Raw genomic sequence first — 20,753 nt, forward strand, 5'->3', positions numbered from 1 at the left:
CAGCTCCAAAAGCTCCACCTCACAGCCTGGTTCCTTCATGGTTCCAAACCCATGAACTAGCCTGTTCCGAGCAGGTCCAACATGTCCTCTTGCACAGTAGGAGGGACTCCACTCGTAAAACCTACCTTCAGAAGTGGAGACGTTTCGCTCTTTGGTCCTCGCATAACCATTTAGCACCCAATAATGTGACCCTCCCTAACATTCTAGACTACCTCCTGAAACTAAAACAAGATGGACTCTCAATCAGCTCCATCAAAGTGCACCTGGCAGCGCTTACCACCTTCCATGACCTATTGGATGGGTACTCGCTTTTTACGCACCCCACCATTAAACGCTTTCTCTCTGGCCTGCAAAATCTCTACCCTGAAATTCATCCAACAGTGGCTACATGGAATCTTAACCTTGTACTTCATGCCCTCATGAAACCTCCATTTGAGCCGCTGGCTACCTCCTCTCACCTCCATATGTCCATGAAGGTGGCTTTCCTAATTGCCATAACATCAGCGAGGAGAGTTGGTGAAATGACTGCCCTCATGGCCACCTCCTAACAATCTTCTCAAGATAAGTCCCTTTGAGACACATCCTCAATTTTCTAGGTGGTGTCACTCTCGCCTCAACCACGTATTATATTTATCTACATTCTATCCAACGCACAAGCTCGCAGGACGACTGACATCTCTCGATGTGAGGAGAGCATTGCCTTTATTTAAACGACATACATTTTCGCAGTCTCTCATAGACTCTTCGTTTCATTGCTGAAAGATCAACAGGGCAGCTTATTAAAACACCTATCAGTGGATCTCTGATGCAGATCCTGTCAGTGCCAATCTTCACCGCCGAACATTAACTCTTCGCTAGAGCCATGTCGGTTTCATTGCTTGTACCAACGTTCCATTCCATGATATCTGCAAGTGGCTACATGGTCATTGAACACACGTTTGAAACTATTGTCTCACGCAAGACACCACGGCGACGGATAGTAGGCATGCAGTACTATCTTCAGTACTCCCTGCGATTCCAGAGTCCACACCTTAGTGGTACTGCTACTTCACTAGGTGGAGCACCAGGACGCACTCGAAGAGAAGAAGAAGAGACGAGAGTTGCTATACTTCTAGTACTAGTTCGTCGAGATGTGTGTCTGTGGTGCTCCTCCCCGCCTCCTTCCCTCTACTTTGGATACTAGTAGGATGCTCTGTCAGAGGACTGAGGAGGGTGTGGGGCGCACGCACTCAGGAAGATTCCAACTAGACGGGAGATACCATCTGGGTGCATGCGCCCCAACCAGGCACTGCTACCGAAAATCTCCGATCGACAGCGCCGGGACGCACCGTCACCTAGAGTGGAGCACCCACAGGGACACGCATCTCGAAGAACCTCAGTTACTGCAAGGTGAGTAACTTTCTCGTTTGGTGAAGTCACCTTTGGAGCCAGCCCTGCGACGTTTACGTTAGATGTCCTGGATTTTCAGCTTCAGGGAGACATGGCTGAGGCCTTTATTTTAGAGCAGGATCACCACAGCGTGAGTCCCATTTATTTCCACCAGGATGGGCTTTAAGGATCTCGACGCTTTGGTTGAGTGTGTGTTAGCCAGCCAGAGGGGGCACATGTGAACAGGAGGAAGCACAGATAGGAAGCTGTGCGAACTTTACTCCTCAAAGAACAGACCAGCTGACTGCCAAGGGGTTACTACAAAGCAGGAGATTAGCAACAGCCCTGCAGGGACACACCAGAGCAGTGGACTCATACTTGCAACAACAGGGCTCTGCGAGCACAGAACAGCCCGATAAAGGAAAGATGGGAGCAGTGAGGAGCATAGTTCTACTCAGGAAAGTTGAGGTGGCCCTGACTCAGAGTCCGCTGAAGGCAATGGAGGGTTTCTGATTTCCTCCAGTGGTCTTCCAATCAGGCCCTGTAAGAAAGTGATGGCAAATTTTCCCCTGTGTCTCTACAGAGGCCTGTCTGCTCATTCGTTAGAAACAAAGAGATACAGAGGGACTAAAGAGAGAAAAAAAAACTCACCCCTTTTGGTGACTTTTCACTGCATTGTCTCACTTTCCTTTGCCCTCCTATTACAAGAAATCTAGCACACGCTCAGATTAGTGCTTTGGCCACATGGCTGCTACTCTAGGAGTCATCCCATGAGGATCCGTTGTACAGCAGGAGTATATGTCTGTATGAGAATTTATGACTTTTAGCCATAAGAGAATATATGGGCATCAAGGCAAATCTATCAAATTTTAGTTTGATAACAAATCTGCTGCAGCACAAACACTGTCATTGCCAAGGAAGGCTAAAAAAGAGCAAGAAGTGGGCAAAAGGAGACAAGGATCTGGAAATCGCACCTTTTTCTAAGGATATGTCGACACTACAACTCAACACCCAGGACTATGAAGCTGCAGTATAAGCATTTGGCTCTGGGACCCGCTGGGTTTAGACACAGCTACACTCTCTGTATAATACTTACTGTCCTTGGGGAATAGATGATGTTGCTTCGCAACTGCTTCTTGGGGATTATGTAACAAAATTAACTATTTGAGTGAAAGTTAGTACACAACAGAATCTGCTGTTGAATTAAATTAACCAAGTATTTTTAACTGTTGCCTCTAGGAGGAAAATGAAAATCACATGCACAGATTCTGAGTAACTGCACGTGCTGATGGTTTGATTTTTATATTCAGAATTGATTTCATTTTAACAAGCATATTAATATGCGTTGCTGTCGGGGTTTTCCCCCACACTCTGAACTCTAGGGTACAGATATGGGGACCCACATGAAAGATCCTCTAAGTTTATATTCTATCAGCTTAGGTTAAAAACTTCCCCAAGGCACAAATTCCTTTCCTTGTCCTTAGATGCCAAGTGATTTACACAAAAATTCAGGGGAGGGTCACTTGGAATCCCTATCCCCCCAAAATATCTCCCCAAGCCCCTTCACCCCCTTTCCTGGGGAGGCTTGAGAATAATATACCAACTAATTGCCTTAGCAATGTGAGTACAGACCAGATCCTTTATCTTTAGGACACTAAAATCAATCAGGTTGTTAAAAGAAGAACTTTATTGTAAAGAAAAAAGAAAAGAATCACACTTGAAAAGTCAGGATGGACAGTAACTTTACAGGGTGATAAAAAGATTTAAAACACAGAGGATTCCCCTCTGGACTCAGCTTCACAGTTACAAAAACAGGAATAAAACTACCTCTGTAGCATAGGAAAAGTCACAAGCCAAAACAAAAGATAACCTAACGCATTTCCTTGCCTTACTTACAATTTCTGTAATTTTAGATGGATCATTCCAGGTATGTTTTCAGGAGCTGTTGTACCTGCTTGGTCTCTCCCTCCGCCACAAACAAATCCTCTCCTCCCTCCTCTGATTTGAAAGTATCTTCTTTCCTCATTGGTCCCTCTGGTCAGGTGCTAACTAAGTTATTTGAGCTTCTTAACTCCTTAGAAGTAAAGTGATTTAGTACAGCTGCCAAGGAGGGATTTTATGCTATCCTTCTCTTTATATTTATGACATTTAAAAAAGAACCCTAATAGGTATTGGGGCACTGTAGTAAAATCAAATTACTCAACAGAGTAAAAAAAAACATCATTTTTTAAACAAAACAATAGTTGAAACGCTACATGTGTGGTTGAAGACATTAAGTCGCGGAAATGGAGAGTGAGTGGTGACCAATTCCTGATAGGCACTTCCTTCCAGCTGCCAGGCGATATCACTTCTTGTATTTATTTCCAGTAACTTTTCAAGTTGTGCAGTCAGAGAACTAACTGAGGCCCATCCCTGCGTCTCACACCTGTCAGAAACAGCTCAGCAGCATGGCTGCTCACTCTGGTTTTGCACTGGATGAACATTTGATGAAAGTAGGGTACAGATTGCTTTTGGGTGTGTGTTTGGAGATGGGAGAACTGGAGTGTTTTAGCAACAATGCTGCAGGCAGCAGGAAGGAGGAAGGGAATTCATAAGTCTTTCCTCTTTACTTCTCGGTTCCCAACTTGTAAGGTTTTGGGTGCGATGGGTTGTGTGCTGCCACCACCGAAACTGTACTGTAATTTTGTTTGTGAGCTCACATGAACAGAGATCGCAAGAACAGGTCCTACCTACGTCCTGACCTTACAGCATGGGTCTAACCTGGTTTATGACATTGTTGCCACAGCTACACTGTAATAAGACCTGTGACACAGCCACAACTGGCCTGAGTCAGCTGACTCAGTCTGCGGGGCTATTAAATTGCAGTGTAGACTTTCAAGGTCTGAGGCCCCGTGAGGGAGGAGGGATCCATACCCAGTGGCAGGGGATTTTTATCACGGTGTGCTCCAGCAGCATCTCTGAAAATCTCCTCTGAATAGCATACAGCCCTGATGATGCAGTGTTCACTGGCTTTTTTCCTCTTCCCCTCGGCCTGGCTTGTTTGTTTGCATTTACTTATTAACAAATGCTGCATTTGCTTTAAACGGGCCTTTCGTTGCTGAAGTTAACAGCCTGATTCGGTTGCAGAAGTGACTCCTAATTGTTCTTTTCAAGGCTTTAAACCTTCAGGGCAGGTTGAAATTTCTCCATGGCCAGAATAAAAGGTCTGAGAATGGGTCCTCGCTGCCTCCTCAGTTGGCTTTCTTTGCCATCTCCACTCCCTTGCAGCCCCCCTCCATCCTGGAGGTCAGAACCAAACACATGCTCTTCAGAACCAAGCACAAACTGGACTTCACCCCTGTGGCCTGTGATGCCAAGTAAGTACAGAAGTTGTGACTGATCATGTTGGCATGTGCTGTTAAACAAGATTTTCCCCAAATACTCTTTCAAGTGAGACTCACGTTACATTCAGATAGATGCATGTTGCAGAGGCAGGCGCTGTCTGTGAGTTCCATGTTTGTGCAGCTCCTAGCACAGGGGGGTCCTGGGCCATGATGGGACCTCTGAGGAACTACTAAACTGCAAATAAATTAATTATAACAATAATTACTTAGTAACCGTTTATGCTTATTTTTTTAAGATATGGTTAATAAAGCTAGTTGAAATTATTTTTAACAAAAAGGATTTTGGAGAGGAAAATGACTTGGTTTTTTTGCAAAAAATTGTTAGTTTTTTTTTCTGGGGGCAGGGTACTGTTTATCAGCCATGTTGAAATTGTTGTCCAAATGGCTATTCAAGATTTTCAGTTACTGGGAACACGATTTTTGGTAAATGTAAAGTATTGTTAACCAGATCAGGAACGTTTTTGAGTAAACACAACTGAGTGGGTGGAGAAATTCAAAAATAGTTTAAATATAAAAAGGAAGGGGGTCCATTTAGAATCCTTCAGCATGGAAACAACATTTTCATAACCAGTAGTTCATTTTTTGGCTAACTGTAGTGGTCAATATCCTTGCTTATGAAAGTGAAAGACTCGTCCCATGGGTTAGAGTCAGGCACAGATAGCAAGTGGCTGACGAGGCTTTTCTGCAGACCTCTGCCAATGCACCCTTACCCGGACCTGCCATGGGTGAGGAATGGTTTTCCTCTGCGCCCTGCCCTTTACCAACTCCCTCGTGGGCCAGAGCAGAGAGTAGGGTTACCAGGTGTCCGGTTTTTGACGTGGATTGCACCCTCAGCAAGTTTGCAGATGACACTAAACTGGGAGTAGTAGCAGAGATGCTGGAAGGGAGGGATTGGATACAGAGGGACCTAGACAAATTAGAGGATTGAACCAAAAGAAATCTGATGAGGTTCAACAAGGACAAGTGCAAGTCCTGCGCTTAGGAAGGAAGAATCTCGTGTACTGCTACAGGCTGGGGACTGACTGACTGAGTGGCAGCTCTGCAGAAAAGCACCTGGGGATTACAGTGGACGAGAAGCTGGATATAAGTCAACAACGTGCCATTGTTGCCAAGAAAGCTAACGCAGGGCCGGCGCTTCCTTTGAGGCGAGCTAGGCAATCGCCTAGGGCACCAGGATTTTCAGGGGGTGGCATTTTGCCAGGGGAGGGGGGGAGGCAGGCGGCTCCACTGGAGCTGCCTCAGGCATACCTGTGGACGGTCCGCTGGTCCCGTGTGGCTCCGGTGGACGTCCCGCAGGCACGGCTGCAGCAGCTCCACTGGAGCCGTGGACCAACGGACCCTCCGCAGAAATGGCTGCGGCAGCTCCACCGGAGCTGCAGGAGTGGTGTGGGGTGGGCGGCGAAATGGCCGTGCGCCTAGGGCGCGAAAAACTCTAGCGCCGGTCCTGAGCTAACGGCATTTTGGGCTGTATAAGTAGGGACATTGCCAGCAGATCTAGGGACGTGATCATTCCCCTCTATTCGGCATTGGCGAGGCTTCATCTGGCCATATGTGTCCAGTTTTGGGCCCCACACTACAAGAAGGATGTGGAAAAATTGGAAAGAGTCCAGCATAGGGCAAAAAAAATAGTTAGGGGGCTGGAACACATGATTTATGAGGAGAGGCTGAGGGAACTGGGATTATTTAGTCTGCAGAAGAGAAGAATGAGGGGGGATTTGATAGCTGCTTTCAACTACCTGAAAGGGGGTTCCAAAGAGGATGAATCTAGACTGTTTTCATTGGTACCAGATGACAGAACAAGGAGCAATGGTCTCAAGTTGCAGTGGGGGAGTTTTAGGTTGGATATTAGTAAAAACTTTTTCGCTAGGAGTGTGGTGAAGCACTGGAATGGGTTATCTAGGGAGGTGGTGGAATCTCCTTCCTTAGAGGTTTCTAAGGAGATTCGTCAACCTTAAGGTCAGGCTTGACGAATCTCTGGCTGGGATGATTTAGCTGGGGACTGGTCCTGCTTTGAGCAGGGGGTTGTACTAGATTCCCTCCTGAGATCCCTTCCAACCCTGATATTCCTCAGTCAGCTGAGGAGACCTAGTTAGGCCTCTCTTCAGAGAGATTCAGAGAATGGGTGGGAGCTCAGGGTTGGGGCATGGGAGGGAGTTTGGGGTGCAGGCTCCGGGTGGCAGTTACCTCAGGTGGCTCTTGGAAGTAGTGGCATGTCCCCACTTCGGATCCTAGGCAGAGGCATGACCAGGCAGCTCTGTTCATTGCCCTGTCCACAACCACTGCCCCGCAGCTCCCATTGGTCCATTTCCCGGCCAATGGAAGCTGTGGGGCCAGCTCTTGGGGCGGGCATAGTGTGCGGACCCCCCTGGCCGCCCCTGCACCTAGGAGCCAGAGAGGAGACATGCCACTGCTTCCAAGAGTCGTGAAAAGTAAGGCAGGGAGCCTACCTTAGCCCCGCTGTGCCACCAACCAGATTTTTAACAGTCGGGTTAGCAACGCTGACCGGAGGCATTGGGGTCCCTTTTTGACTGGGTGTTCCGGTCGAAAACTGGATGCCTGGTAACCCTACTCTCTGCTCTGGCCCACGGGTGAGGTAGTAGAAGGCAGGGCGCAGAGGAAAACCATTCTTCACCCACCTGCTCCAGGGAGGGAGGGAGCAATGCTGTTAACTCCTGTGCGCCCAGATCCAGGCTCTGGGGGACCCCTGTCAGGGGGGCTCTTACTGACCGTCTGCCCCATGGATGAGGCGACGTCCCCACTGCAGCACTGTAAATAAGCTGGGAGTGGAGTGTTGCTAGAAGCCTTTTCCCCAGTGGCTGGATTTTTGAAGGCCAGGCCGCTGGCCTCTCCCTGCAATCGCGATGCTCTGCTCTTCTCCCACAGAGGGAAGATCGTGCTGGGCTATACGGAGGCGGAGCTGCGAGTGCGCGGCACCGGGTACCAGTTCATTCATGCCGCTGACATGCTGCACTGTGCTGAGAATCACGTCCGAAGTAAGAGTGTTAAAAATCTCCCTCCCTCTCATCCCAACCCTCCCACCACAGTATGCTCCTCAGAGTCCTGGGGGTCATGGCAGGAGCCACCAGCTCAGTTTGCTATGGAGTATGTGACCCTAGGGACTGGGCCCTATTCTGGCTTGCTCACTCTGCCACCCCTGTCAGCATGGGGATGGACGTCCAGCCCCTGTCCAGCCGACGAGCCCCTTTCTATGCTGTGTTGTGCATTATACAAGAGTCTGGCGCTTGCAGCTACTGGTGTGCTGGAGGAACTCTGTCTGACTTAGCCAGAACTCCTGCCAGGGTCTCCACAGCAGCACATGTTGTGCCACCTGGAGATGCTGCACCCTGACCTGGCCAGCTCTGCCCTCACCCTGCTCCCCTTCAGGGATCGCCCTGGCAGCATCACAGCAGGTAACCCTCTTATCCCTGTCCTTCCCTTCTGCGTCCCTGTGCAAGGCTGTGGGCACCCTGGCTGGCTAACCAGTCCTAAGAGCTTCAGGGGAACAGAAATCTGGTAGCTTCCCCTTTAAATGCCATTCCTGGAGCCAGCTGCTGTAGTCCATGTTCACAGTCACATGCGAGCGATCACCACGGGAGCACCCCCTGCAAAGCCCTGTTACTCAGGCTTAGTACAGGCAGCTCAGAACATCCCCCAGAAAGAACTGGTGGGAGATAACCACATTCAGGAGTGCAGGCCATGTCTCTGCCTTCCCTTCTTGCAGAGGTTTCCTACAAACACAGACTGCAAGGGGGGGTGCACTGGGGCTACCGTGGGGCTGCACAGTGCCACCAAGGCTCTGGCGAACACAACTGCTGGGTTACTCTTTGGCTCATCCCTGCATGGGGCAGGAGCTGATGGGGGTGGTGCATGGATCCTTTCTTGTCCTGTTGTGAACCCACACAGGGCTGGGCCCAGTCTGGCCCAGGAACTTCTCCATAGCACAGGAGGGGGTTGAGTTTCCTACAGATAATTCTCGGCCCATTAGCAGGGCCTGACCCAGTGAGGCGCTCAGAAGGGCATTGAGGGTGCTGGACACCTGCTCAGCTCTTTGGAGGGTAAGAGCCAGCATGAGGAGCTCCAGCGTCCGCTGGTGCTCAGGATTCACTCTCCCACACAGAGCGGAGAGGAGCATCTCTATTTCCCCAGCCCAATGGTGCTGGAAGCCTAGGTCACAGTCAAGTGTCTCACGTCAGGAGGGCAGGCACTACGACCTGGCCTTCGTAAAGGCATGAGCAATGCCTGATTAATAACTGAATGAAGGGTTTCTGAAGGGACGGTACTGATGTTAAGGACTATGAATCTGTTGGACAAATCATGGCTTTGCCTCCTGCTTGTCTAATCAGGAGCCCATGGGGTGATCCACAAACTGAACCGCAGCGATGTTGGACACAATTTCCACTTCAGGTTCGTGACCCCAAAGCCAGACTGGTTCAGTTATTTCCCCCAGCATCACCAAGTGACTTGAGCCCCTTTCAGGAGTCCTTTCTTGGTGCAACATATCTATGTGACAGATCTGTCTCTGATGGATCTGACCCAAAACACGTTGCATGTAACAGAAAGAGAGCCGAGTAAGAAACCCCACGCACAGTTTAGTCATAGGAAGAGGGAGTATTCTGTAAAAGTAGCCATATAGAAAGGGTTAATTGTTTAAATGGCTTCATTAAACAAGACACAGTTAGTGTGACCCTTATCTGCCCCTTCTCTCTGCTCCCAGCCCCACACACGTGAGCATTCTAATTTGGCTTGGGGGGTAAAATTACCTCTGGGTCTTGTCTGACATAACCTCTTAAATGGCTATCATTTTTCTAACAGGGCTTTTATAAAAAGCATGGGCCAGATCTTCAGCTGGTGTAAATCAGAAATGCCTATTTACTCCAGCTGAGGATTCTGGCCCTACTCCTTTAAAGAGCTAATTCTTCTGCCCCCCTGCCTTCCCAGATAACTTAATGCCACAGTGTCAGCAAATAAATGAACACACATGCAAATATTACTAGCATAGGTGTCATGAGTGAGAAAAATGAGGAATTGTCCTTGAGAGGCATTTGACCAGACTGGATGAACAAGCTGGGCCAGTCTGTATCGAAGGGCTCGTGCGCTCCAGGGTGCTTCGGTCTTGCAGAAATCACAGTACCTCGCGACACCAAGGTTCTGCTCTGCAGCCACTGCACCCCCGGATCCACCTCTGCAGATCAGGTGTCACTCTCTGCATTGTCTTGGCATCTCTTTTCCAGTGATAAAAACGGGCGAGAGCGGCCTGACTGTGTTCCGTCTCCTGACAAAAGAAAATCGATGGAAGTGGGTCCAAGCCAACGCTAGACTCGTCTACAAGAATGGCAAACCCGATTACATCATCGCCACGCAAAGGCCACTTGTGTAAGTGCCGAGGTACAGGCCTGGAGTGGGTCTAACCTCTCCTGGGTTCCAGAGGCTCTCAGGCTCGGAGTTTGTTAGTAAAGAAGCTCTGATAGTCAGAGTACGGCAGGTCACTTGCTTCATCTTCCTAGTATGCTGTCTTGCTTGTTGCTTTTCTCCGAAGGAGTAGTGGGGGCAATGACTATAATGAAAACAGTGTAATAATAATGCCTAGCTCTTATCATCAGTCGATCTCCAAGTGCTTTACAAAAGCCACTAGTTCCACTTTACAGATGGTGAAACCGAGGCATACAGCATTGAGGTGACTTGCCCAATGTCACCCAGCAGAACCAGTATTATTCTAAAGAACAAGGCTCCTGAGTTCCCATCTAGCGCTCAAGCCACTAGGCCACAAAATATACAAAAACTTGGAAACTCGCCCATTGCTTGGGATGGGACCCAGGAACAAAAACCACTGTATTATTCTAAAGAACAAGAAAATACTTTGGGTTTGATTCTGATCTCACACCAGCGTCACACTGGTACACTGGCTAGAGGGGGGAGCTGGTGATCTACTGCACTGTTGGAGCAGAATCGGGCCCTTGTAAGCCTGGGCTCTGAAATTCCACAGTCCCCTCTGGCCTTCCCTAGGGCTCCCTCATCCTCTCTGGCCGCTTACTTATGGCAAGAGAGGATCGCATGCCCCTGCTGCTCCCCTGCATCTTTCTCAATCCTCCGACGCTGGAGTGAGGAACATCACTTTTTTTAATTGAATACACTGGTTTTGTTTTTAAAAAAATACATACGCCCATGCAAATAGCCAGAAACTTCGTCTACTGACCTACAACATGATCCTGTGTACTACCAGCATACTGCAGATTCTAAGGTGGGAATTATGGAAGCTTGTGTCTTTTAGAGGCTGGTCTTCAGCAGTAGATGTTTTACCTTCAACCAGGAATGTCACAGGTTTTGCTAGAGCAAAATGTTAAAGACACTTTTAAAAGAAGGCAATAAAACAATAAATAATGTTAGGTTAACCCATCATTTACGGTTACACTCTGAACTGTGAGGTTAGCTGACCAAACCCAGGGGGAGCAGCGTTGCAACTCCAGTTTTCAAGATCCAAGTTTGCAGCTGTGACGGTGTTCACTCACGGTGCCTCCTGCTGGCTGTCCTGGGGATTAGCTCTGCTAACTAATTATTAGTCTGCCATCACTTCTGCTCCAGGACCCACGTCACTCCCAGAACAATGGTGTCCTCTTCATGCCACATCCCTATGGCCATGTCGCACTCTGTTCTCCCTCGTTCCGGGGGTACTGCAGTCTGCTGTCCAGCCACTCCCCTCAGTGGGAACTGCAACCCATTGTCTGGCCACTTCCTCTGTGGCACGTGGGGAGAGACCCAGGCCTGCTCACTATTCCGAGTCCCTGCTCAGGGACCCTGAAGATGGCAACCACTTGCTGTGTCCCCTCTAACTCCTCCGTTCCTTTCTCTGGACCACTTGCCCGCAGCCCCCAGCGTCGTCTTCGTCCTTGCCTCAGGGCTGCAGCCTGTGAATCCTGCAACCAACCAGGCACCATCTTTAGCTCTTCCATCCCAGGTCGCTGCTAGCAGCACTGCTCTGTCCAGGGTGCTAGTTCCCTTCTGCCTGGCCAGGAGCCTGATGTTCCCTCATCAAGCTCCAGTCAGCTACTGAACTTGCTCTGCCCTGCAGCTCTTCTCATATGGGCCTTCCCAATCCTGATTTGGCTGCTCCTCGCAGCCCCTTTCCTATTGGCTGCTTTTCGTAGAGCTGCCTGATTAACTCCAAACAGTCCAGTGTGGGACAGTCACCCCATCACAGTAGCCCACAAAAAAGGGGCATGGGTGGCTCCATGCAGGGAACTGGATGGGGCTTTACCCCTTGCTGCAGGGAAGAGCTCAGACAGGGGACTCGCCTCCCCAGTGGAACAGATGTGCCTGCGTGCTACCTTCTTGCAGCTGTGGATGGTTTCCCCAAAGCTGCGCTGGAAATGCGCCTCCCCCTGCATGAGTCTGCAGCATGAGCCCCTGGAAAAGGCTGGCCAGCCTAGCTCCAGCACAGGTAGCTCCAGGCCCAACTGCTTGGGGAAGTAGGGGAGCAGCTCAGAAAGATGTGGTGCAATCGCTTGGCTGCCCCTTCCTCATGCAGCACAGCCACCTGGAGGAGCATCAGGTGGGGTGATATCAAGCACCAAGCCATGCAGCTCGCAACCAGGAAAACTTGCCAAGCGGCTGAATTGATACTGTGTGATGGCAGCGTGGGGCCACAGGACAGCCTTAAGCATTGGGACCAAATGCAGGATGTCCCACACAATGCGGTGCACTTGAGCTGCATTATGCGACAACAGGCCAGTGATTAAGCCAAGCCAACGATACTCTCTGTGGCTGATCCTGGAAACCTTTTCTCCTACAAATAGTCCTGACTCTTGTGTGTGGTCTCCAACTTCACTGGGATTTCTCCCATGTATGGGAACTACCTGCAAAAGTGAGGGGGTGCAGGGAGATTCCCTATCAGAAGTCATGAAAACACCACCAACACAACTGCAATGGGTTTGCCCTCAGACTTTGCTTCGATCACGGGCTGCATTTTAGGGAGGTAAATGCTTGAACCTCCATCAGTGAACTCCCTGGCAAAACTCCCACTGACTTCAATGGCACAAGATTGTGACTGATACCCTAATATCACTTATATCATCAGTTAGGCATATGTGAGCTTGCTGTTGATACACAGTCCCTAGCCTACAACATCTCTCTACCATCTGGGAATATCCCTCAGCGAGACCTTACCTTCACACAAAACAGCTGATAAATGCTATTGAGTTTGTTTTTCAAGTGTTAGTTAGTGTCATTCGTCATTCCATCTGGAGTTTCCATTTCTATTTTGTCCAGGATAAAATATAAATCTGGTGCAGCTACCTGACTTTGTACATGCATCAGAGAACCAAACACAACTCCCCTGTTTTAAGAACCCTATGTTAGTTCTGCATCAGATTCCAAAATTAAAGTCAAGGTTTTCCAGGAGCATAGGAATGGCCTGACTAGGTCAGACCAATGGTCCATCTAGTCCAATATTCTGTCTCTGACAGTGGCCAGCACCAGCTGTTTCAGAAGAAGAAACTCCGGAGCAGGCAGCGATGGAGAACTTTGGCAGGCTGGATTTTGTTAGTCTTTGCAACGTAATTATCATCAATGGGGTGCTGGTGTGTGTTTAATGGAAAGTTGATTTTGAACTACATTCCTTTCTCTTAGCAATGTTAAAATCCAGTTTTGTTTGAGTGCAGCCTTCTGGAAGGGTTATATGTGAGGAAGAATTCAGACTATTTAATATCTCCTTTACCCTCTGTGCACAGAAGTCACTCGCCTAGGTTCCTCTCCCTCACCCCACGTATAAGGTGCAAGCTTCCAAAAAAGATCTTTGATACCAGTGTTGACTATGTGAGCATTAGGGGGATATTAACCTGTGAGATGAGTCATTCTAGGGCTCCTTGTGGGTATGTGTTCATAACCAATCTTGACTTTGTTCTGTGCAGAGATGAAGAAGGAGGGGAGCACCTTCGGAAGCGTTCTATGCATCTTCCTTTTACCTTTGCTACAGGAGAGGCACTGTTATATCAAATGCCCTCCTCGCTTCCTGGCTTCCCTGACCCTTTCCACAGCAAAGGGAAAAACAACAGATCCAAAAAGAATTCTCAAAGTAAAGGGGGGAGGTCCCAGAAGGACAATGTAGACCCAAACTCTCTCCTGGGAGCCATGATGAGGCAAGATGAAGCTGTTTATGTCTCCCACCCGGCTTCTACGTCCAAACATTCCTTCAACAGCAATCTCTTCAGCCACCTGGGAGAATCTGGCTTATATGGGACTGGAGAAGAGAACTGGAATGCGGTTGCTAATCCATTGTCCTCTGGGGAAAATGGTCCCAAGCAGAAGCTAGATGATTTGAGGCAAGGGGACCCACTGTTGACCACACTGGATTCTCTCTCCATTAGCAGTGATGAAAACTGTTCAAATAATGAGCTGTTTAGTGCTTTGGAGGGTCTGGGGCTGAATGCTGAGGATCTGGAGCTCTTGCTGTTGGATGAGAGGATGGTGAGGGTAGAAATGGACTTGGATTACATTCCATCTCTGAACGATCTATTAACAAACAATGAAATCCTCTCCTATATTCATGGTTCGCTTGTAAACAAAGGTGAGGATAAGCCCACTGGGGAGCAGCAGGCCTGTTCCTCGTCAGACCCAAGCCAGAATCCAAGCCAAGACCCAGTGGTGTATCCATCTCAGATGCCAGAGAAAGGATCCCAGTGCTCACCCCAGCCCCCGCCACAAAACCAGCAATCGCTGATCTTGCATCTCCCGCAGCAAATGCAGCAGCACATTGTGACCCAAAACCAGCAGAGCAGCCAGCCGTGGGAGCAGCTGTTGCCCTCAGTTCTCAGTCAGCCAACACCCTCGCTGGTGAAACAGGCTGTTGAGGATAGCAGCCTGCAGTGGAGGCCACCAGCAGGAACAGCCGAGCTTGGGCTGTCTCCGTTTGTACAGTCACCTCTTGGTCATCATCAGCAGAGTCCACAGTGGGTCAGACCTCATGGATCAAACCATCTCCGTCAACCCATAGAAATCCCTTACCAACATAAGCAACATGGGCAGCAGCTGGAGAGTAACCTGCACGCAGTGCAGGGAGCACATCAACCACTCCTGCAGCAAAGCCAGCCCTGCAGCCAACAAAACCAGATCCAGGTGCACACAGAGCCACAGCTGAAACAAAAACCAATCCTAGTGGGTAACATATGGCAGGGATACAGCTATAGGCCTGCAAATCAGCAACCCAGGGGGCTCCCAGCACAAACCAATAGCTATGGTGTTGAACAGGAGCCGAGCTCCCAGCTCTGCCCAGCTCAGGTGCCAAACGCAGGAGTGTCCACCATTCATTTTTACCTGAACAGGCTGTCCAGCATGGAGATAGGAGAGAGAGGAGCATCCCAAGAAGAGATGACTCCATATTCGGGTTCTGTCCCCCCTTCCTCGTATCAGGTCATTTCTGCAAAGCAGCTGACCCCTGTTCCTTCAGCGTCCCAGTATCTGTGTCCAAATTCAGCCTTGGATCACTTTGTGAATATCCATGAACAACAGGAAGCCTCCCTGCACTCTTACGGGACACACACGCCATTATTATGCCAGGATAATACCCATAAGGTAAGCAGCTCTTTTACATTGGAGCTAAAGATTTCCTGAATCTGTCACATGTTTCAGCGCCTCGTCTAGTGGTGATTTCATTAATTTGGGGACTAACTCTCCTCCCATTTACACCATTCTAAATCAGGAGCAACTCCACCGTAGGCCATTGACTTACACCAATGTCAAGCGGCATCGGAGGAGGACCTGCCCCATTGGCCAAGCATTTTCAGAAGTGAGTAGTGGGGTGAGGTTTCTCACTTTTCAGGTGTCCAACCGGAGGTACCTGAAAGGGGCCTGCTGTTCACAGAGTGGGAGTCCAGCAGTGTCTGACTGTTGGCCCCTTTAAGGATTCTCAAGATGGGCAACTGAAATCACTAGCCCTTTTTGAAATTCTGAGCTTCTCCTTCAGTCTGCAAATACACACACATTCAGTTAGCCTGCCAGAGTGTCCTGCTGAATTGTGGTGCACTGTGGTGAAAAATGGGCCTTTGCTAACCCTTTCTCCTATGATGAATTGAAGAACAAAAGAATGGAGAACATGCGGCATGGATTCCTGTCCTTAACAGGTGAACTTTCCTGGCTCAAGTTTCTCTAGGGATCACAGCACAAAGTGTGTGGCAAAATCCTCACCTCTGTATTTATGGACAGGAAGAGTGATCGTTGCAATAAGCCCATTGTTATCGCTCTGGCAAAACAAAGGTGAAGGATTGATTTTGCAGCAAAGATGTAAGAATGCCTTTAGAACAATGCCTCCTATACAGGGGTGAAAGTAACTTAAAGGGCTTACTGGTACGCTGGAGTCCTAGACAGGGGGGGGGCCTCAACCAGAAGAGGTGTGGCCTCAATCAGAAGATTTAAAGGACCTGGGGCTCTGGCTGTGGCTGGGAGACCCAGGGCCTTTAAATCGCAGCTGGTAGCCCCGTGGCTCAGGGGTGAATTAAAGGACCCGGGGCTTTGGCCACCACAGAGCTCCGGGCCCTTTAAATCATTGCGAGAGCCCAGCTGCCAGAGCTTCCCGGGGGATTTAGAGGGCCCGGGGCTCCCTGCAGCAGTTGGAGCCCTGGGCCCTTTAAATTACCACTGTGGAAGCCAGTCCAGTCTGGCAGGCTATACTAGCTCTTGCCGGTATGCTGTACTGTAGTGGCTTACTTTCACCTCTGCCCCTATAGGCCAGTTATCTCTCAGTGGTACTCACCTGTAGTATCTGAGTGCCTCATGCTCTTACATACAAGTTGCCTCACGTGCCCCTATTTCATAGAATATCAGGGTTGGAAGGGACCTCAGGAGGTCATCTAGTCCAACCCCCTGCTCAAAGCAGGCCAATCCCCAGACAGATTTTTGCACCAGATCCTGAAATGGCCTCCTCAAGGATTGAATTCACAATGGTGGGTTTAGCAGGCCAATGCTCAAACCACTGAGCTATCCCCCGCCCTGTCTTCCCTCAGCCCCAAAATGCTTGTGTTTTACAAACTGAAGCACAGAGAGACTAAAATAACTTCTGCAGGGTCACACCACAAGCCTTGGGAGAGCAGTGATTAAAGCCGCTGCCTCATGCTGTGCTGCTTCCCCATCAACACAGGCTCCACTCTGCCCCGTGCCACCCAGCTCCACTCGCTGCCTCCCCATTGGCTAGCCATTTGGGAGCTGAGAGCCAATCAGGTTCTCAACAGCCCTCCTGCCCCCCAGCAGTGGGCAGGGGTAGGGCACACCTCTGCCAAGGACAAGCAGTAACTAGAGCCGGGTGGTATGGGGCAGAGCCCCCCCACCCCCACACACATGAGTGCTGGAGAAGTGGTTAGGCCAGCGAGTGGCATTTGGACCTGTCCTGGGCTGTGGCTCCATCCCATGCTTCTTCCCTATCTTCAAGGACTGTCCCTCGGTGAGCAAGACCAGCTGAGACCCTCCCCTTCCCCTGGAGAGTCCAAGATGGGCCAGGACTATGGCCAAGAATGGATTCTCCTTGTTGCACCCCAGTGAGGCACAGGGACAGCAAGTGACTTAACCCAGGTTACATAAGAAGTCTGTGGCAGACCAAGGAATTCCTAGATTCATTGATTCACATTCCAAGGCCAGAAGGAACCATTGTGACCATCTCATCTGACCTTCTAGATAGCCCAGGGCAGAGAACTGCCCCCAAATAATCCCTAGAACAGATCTTTTAGAAATTGAACCTGTCTCTCCTAGATGACACTTTCCCTACTGGTCCATTTTACCTTCAGTGTTTAAAACATTAAATCCTTCAGAACCCCTAAATGTTTTCTCTCTGTCTTCCCTCAGCCTGAAAATGATTGTGTTTTGACCAGCGCTAATGTGGGATACCCCAGAGACTGCCTCCTGCCCAACAGAAACCCTGCTTCCTCAGACGAGCTGCATTCCTGCACAGAGCTGCTTCCAAATCATTCTAAACCCTCCAGCAGGGGCTTTTATCTCTAAGAGTGGATGATTAGATTGCCCAAACCAGGATTATTCAGACCATATGGAGAAAAAGCTGTGTTTAAGTTATGGAAAACAAGCAGTTATTTTTTTGTGACTGTTTTTGTCTCGTTTTTTATTGTTTTTATCAACCTCACACGATAGTGATTGTGACAGACAGGGCTTGGCCAGGAGTGAGAAGGAACTTTACATGGTGGAGTTTAATTTTCACAAAGATATTACCGATCTGAGCATTGATGTTCCACCTACAGCAGTCTACTAGAGAGGCCGTGGCAGGGGGAAAACAACTTTTAATCCTTCACAACCCCTCTGTAATGCATTTATAAAAATAGCCAGGGCTTGAGCTATGTACACAAAGTCTCTTTTGTACGATTATCTCGGAATGGCTGAGAGTTTTTTGTGTTCTTTGCTTCATCAGTTGGGAGTTTCCAAATGTCAGGGCCCTATCTGTTTTCTTTCATGTTTTCCTGGTAGGGTTATCGATTGCAGAAAGGCAAAGACATCCAGCTACAAAGGAAAATCGGCTTGGAAATATCTTGACCCAGCCTCATAGCTTTCTTTTATAGCAGTCTTTTAAATTGAATACAGAACTAATGTTTTGCTGTAGAAAACTACATATTAACGTCAACAAAGATTACCCTGTTGAAGATGTGACACTGACATAACAAATCTTGCACTTTGATGAAAAGAGTTCTCTATTGCACTACACTAATTTTAATTCTACTGTTATGTACGATTGTTGGATTGTTTCCTTTTTTTTTTAAACACGTTTAACCAGTCTCTACAATTTAGGATGTTTTTATTTCTGTCGTTGAGCTCAGAGGTTCAACAGTGTAGATACTGTTTTGGTGAAGCCTCACCACTGTAAAAAAGGCAAGATGTGGAATTTCACTAACTGTGCACAGATTGTAATGAATCTCTTCCTTCTGGGTTTGCCAAAGCTTTTCAGTTTGTGACAGTTTGCTTTTTTAAAAAAAAACACATTTCCATATGACATGATAGACGATGAAACCAGTCGCACTCATCAGAAAGTTACTGCCATGAACCAGTACCTGAGCTGCTGCTTTTCCAAACATAGCTCTGAAGTCACATTCCACTAAGTCTGCAAACAACTGACCTATACTCTGATATTACGTGGGTCCTTTCACAGCCAGACTTCAACATTCATAAGAGACGTTAACATTAACTGATTCCACAGATTAGAGCTTTAGGTATTGTAGTAAATATCACTGAGTGTCGTTTTGTTGTCTTCTGTATGATATGCCCAAGTTGGTTGGTTTTGATTCTCAGAGTACCTACCATGTATTCTGTCTAAAAGTGGATCTAAACCACTAAGACTATTCAAAGCCACAGGATCTCATGTGTAGGTACTTAACTATAAAAAATTAGGAGCAGACTGGCATATAAGCCATATGTTGTATCTGTGCCTAAAAAGATTGCAAATAAATAGAGGACTTGTCTAGTTCAAAGGAAGAGTCAGATTACTGTACAGAGAAGTTTGCAATACGATAAAGAAAATAAGTATAATGATACTTAATTTTAAATACGTGACATAGTGATATTTTCCCACAAAAGAAATACAACCCATACATATGTATATAATATGAGCCAACATATATTTTTATGCTACTCCAGCAGAGAAAAACATATCTTATCTTCCCAAGGTATTCAAGTAACGTCCTTTGGAATAAGAAAAATTGACTACTCAAAGGATCAGAAATTATGGTCACCTGTTGTCAGAAACCTACCATAAAAGAACATCCTTTCTGTATGATCAGCCTTGGTTTTGCATTAACTTTACATCTTTTTTATTTCAATAAAAAGTTTTGGCTCTTAGCTCATCTGTGATTTGCTTCCTTGACGTCTGCGCTTGTTATTTATTATAAACAACCGCAGTGAAGTTCAACTTTCACTTCTCGTCCTTTTGTTTCATTAGGGCCCTGATCCTGTAGCCGCACCATTCCACACACGTGATGAGGGGTTGATTTTTTTCCTTTAAACATTACCAGCGTAATTTTATCACTGGCTTCAATAGGAGCAGGGAAAATACTCATGCATGGGTGAAGACTTGTAAAGAAATTTGTCCATTGGATTTGACTTGAAACATCAGGTACAAACACATAGTAAGAGAGTGCTTGCCTCAGAGGACTTCCCTGGACTAAATAGACAAAAGGTGGGAGAGGAATAGAGAAGTGATTCACGCTAGGTCATGGAGCAGGTCAGTTGAAAATAAAACCCATATCTCCTGGCTCCCAGGCTAATAGCCTATCTGCTAGGCCATGCTGCTTCTGGAATTGCTACCCCCAAAATTGGTCCAGTGTATCAGGCTGCTAAATCAGTACAAACACTTCTTCCCCAAACCAGTGTTTAAATTAATTTTAGCTTATTGCCAGGAGCTCGGACCTCACAGGCAACCCTCCAATAGCAAACTAGTGTATGTGCACAAAGGAGGAGAAACAACCATGCACACTAAGTTTAGGAACAGCATGTCAGGGGCCTGATTTTTTTTTTTAACCCAGCCTATAGTTGTGCACAGGGGCAATTAATTGCTGGAGCAAATGGGGGTCTGTAGACATCTTATTACTAGAGCTGATCAGGAATTTTCTCCCAAAACAATTACTCTTCTTTTGCTCTCAATAACTTGTGTTTGGCTAAAGCAATATCTTCCCAAAAAGTGTTCAGCCTTGAAGCCAGCAAGCCTCGGTAGCTTGTTGCAATGGTTAATCGTCTGTTCTGTTTGAAAATGCATGCCTTATTTCTAACTTACATTTGTGAGGCTTTCACTTCCACCCTTTGGTTCTAGTTTGGCTTTTCTCCATTGGATTAAAGAGCCCTTTCATTTCCAGTGTTCTCTCCCTGTGAAGATACTTATACACCATAATCAAGTCACTTCTTGATCTTTTTGATAAGCGACACAGATTGAACTCCTTTAGTCTCTCGCTGTCATACATCTTTTTCAGCCCTAGAATAATTTGGGGGGCTCCTCTTTGTACCTGCTCCAGTTTTTCAACATTCTCTTTGAAC

At 47.8% G+C, this 20,753-nt stretch overlaps 1 protein-coding gene across 1 annotated transcript in view; it reads left to right on the forward strand.

Annotated features, from left to right (window-relative positions):
• Positions 1–19,565, forward strand: part of LOC116819476 (aryl hydrocarbon receptor-like) — a 115,969-nt gene extending 96,404 nt beyond the window's left edge. The window contains exons 7-11 of the mRNA XM_032771232.2: positions 4,522–4,724; positions 7,635–7,744; positions 9,983–10,124; positions 13,655–15,314; positions 17,574–19,565. Of these exons, the coding sequence (XP_032627123.1) occupies positions 4,522–4,724; positions 7,635–7,744; positions 9,983–10,124; positions 13,655–15,314; positions 17,574–17,729 (2,271 nt within the window). The 3' untranslated portion in view covers positions 17,730–19,565. The remainder of the gene's footprint in view (positions 1–4,521; positions 4,725–7,634; positions 7,745–9,982; positions 10,125–13,654; positions 15,315–17,573) is intronic.
• The last annotated feature ends 1,188 nt before the right edge of the window (positions 19,566–20,753 follow it).

This window comes from Chelonoidis abingdonii, chromosome 10 (assembly GCF_003597395.2).
Source record: "Chelonoidis abingdonii isolate Lonesome George chromosome 10, CheloAbing_2.0, whole genome shotgun sequence".
NCBI lineage: Eukaryota > Metazoa > Chordata > Testudines > Testudinidae > Chelonoidis > Chelonoidis abingdonii.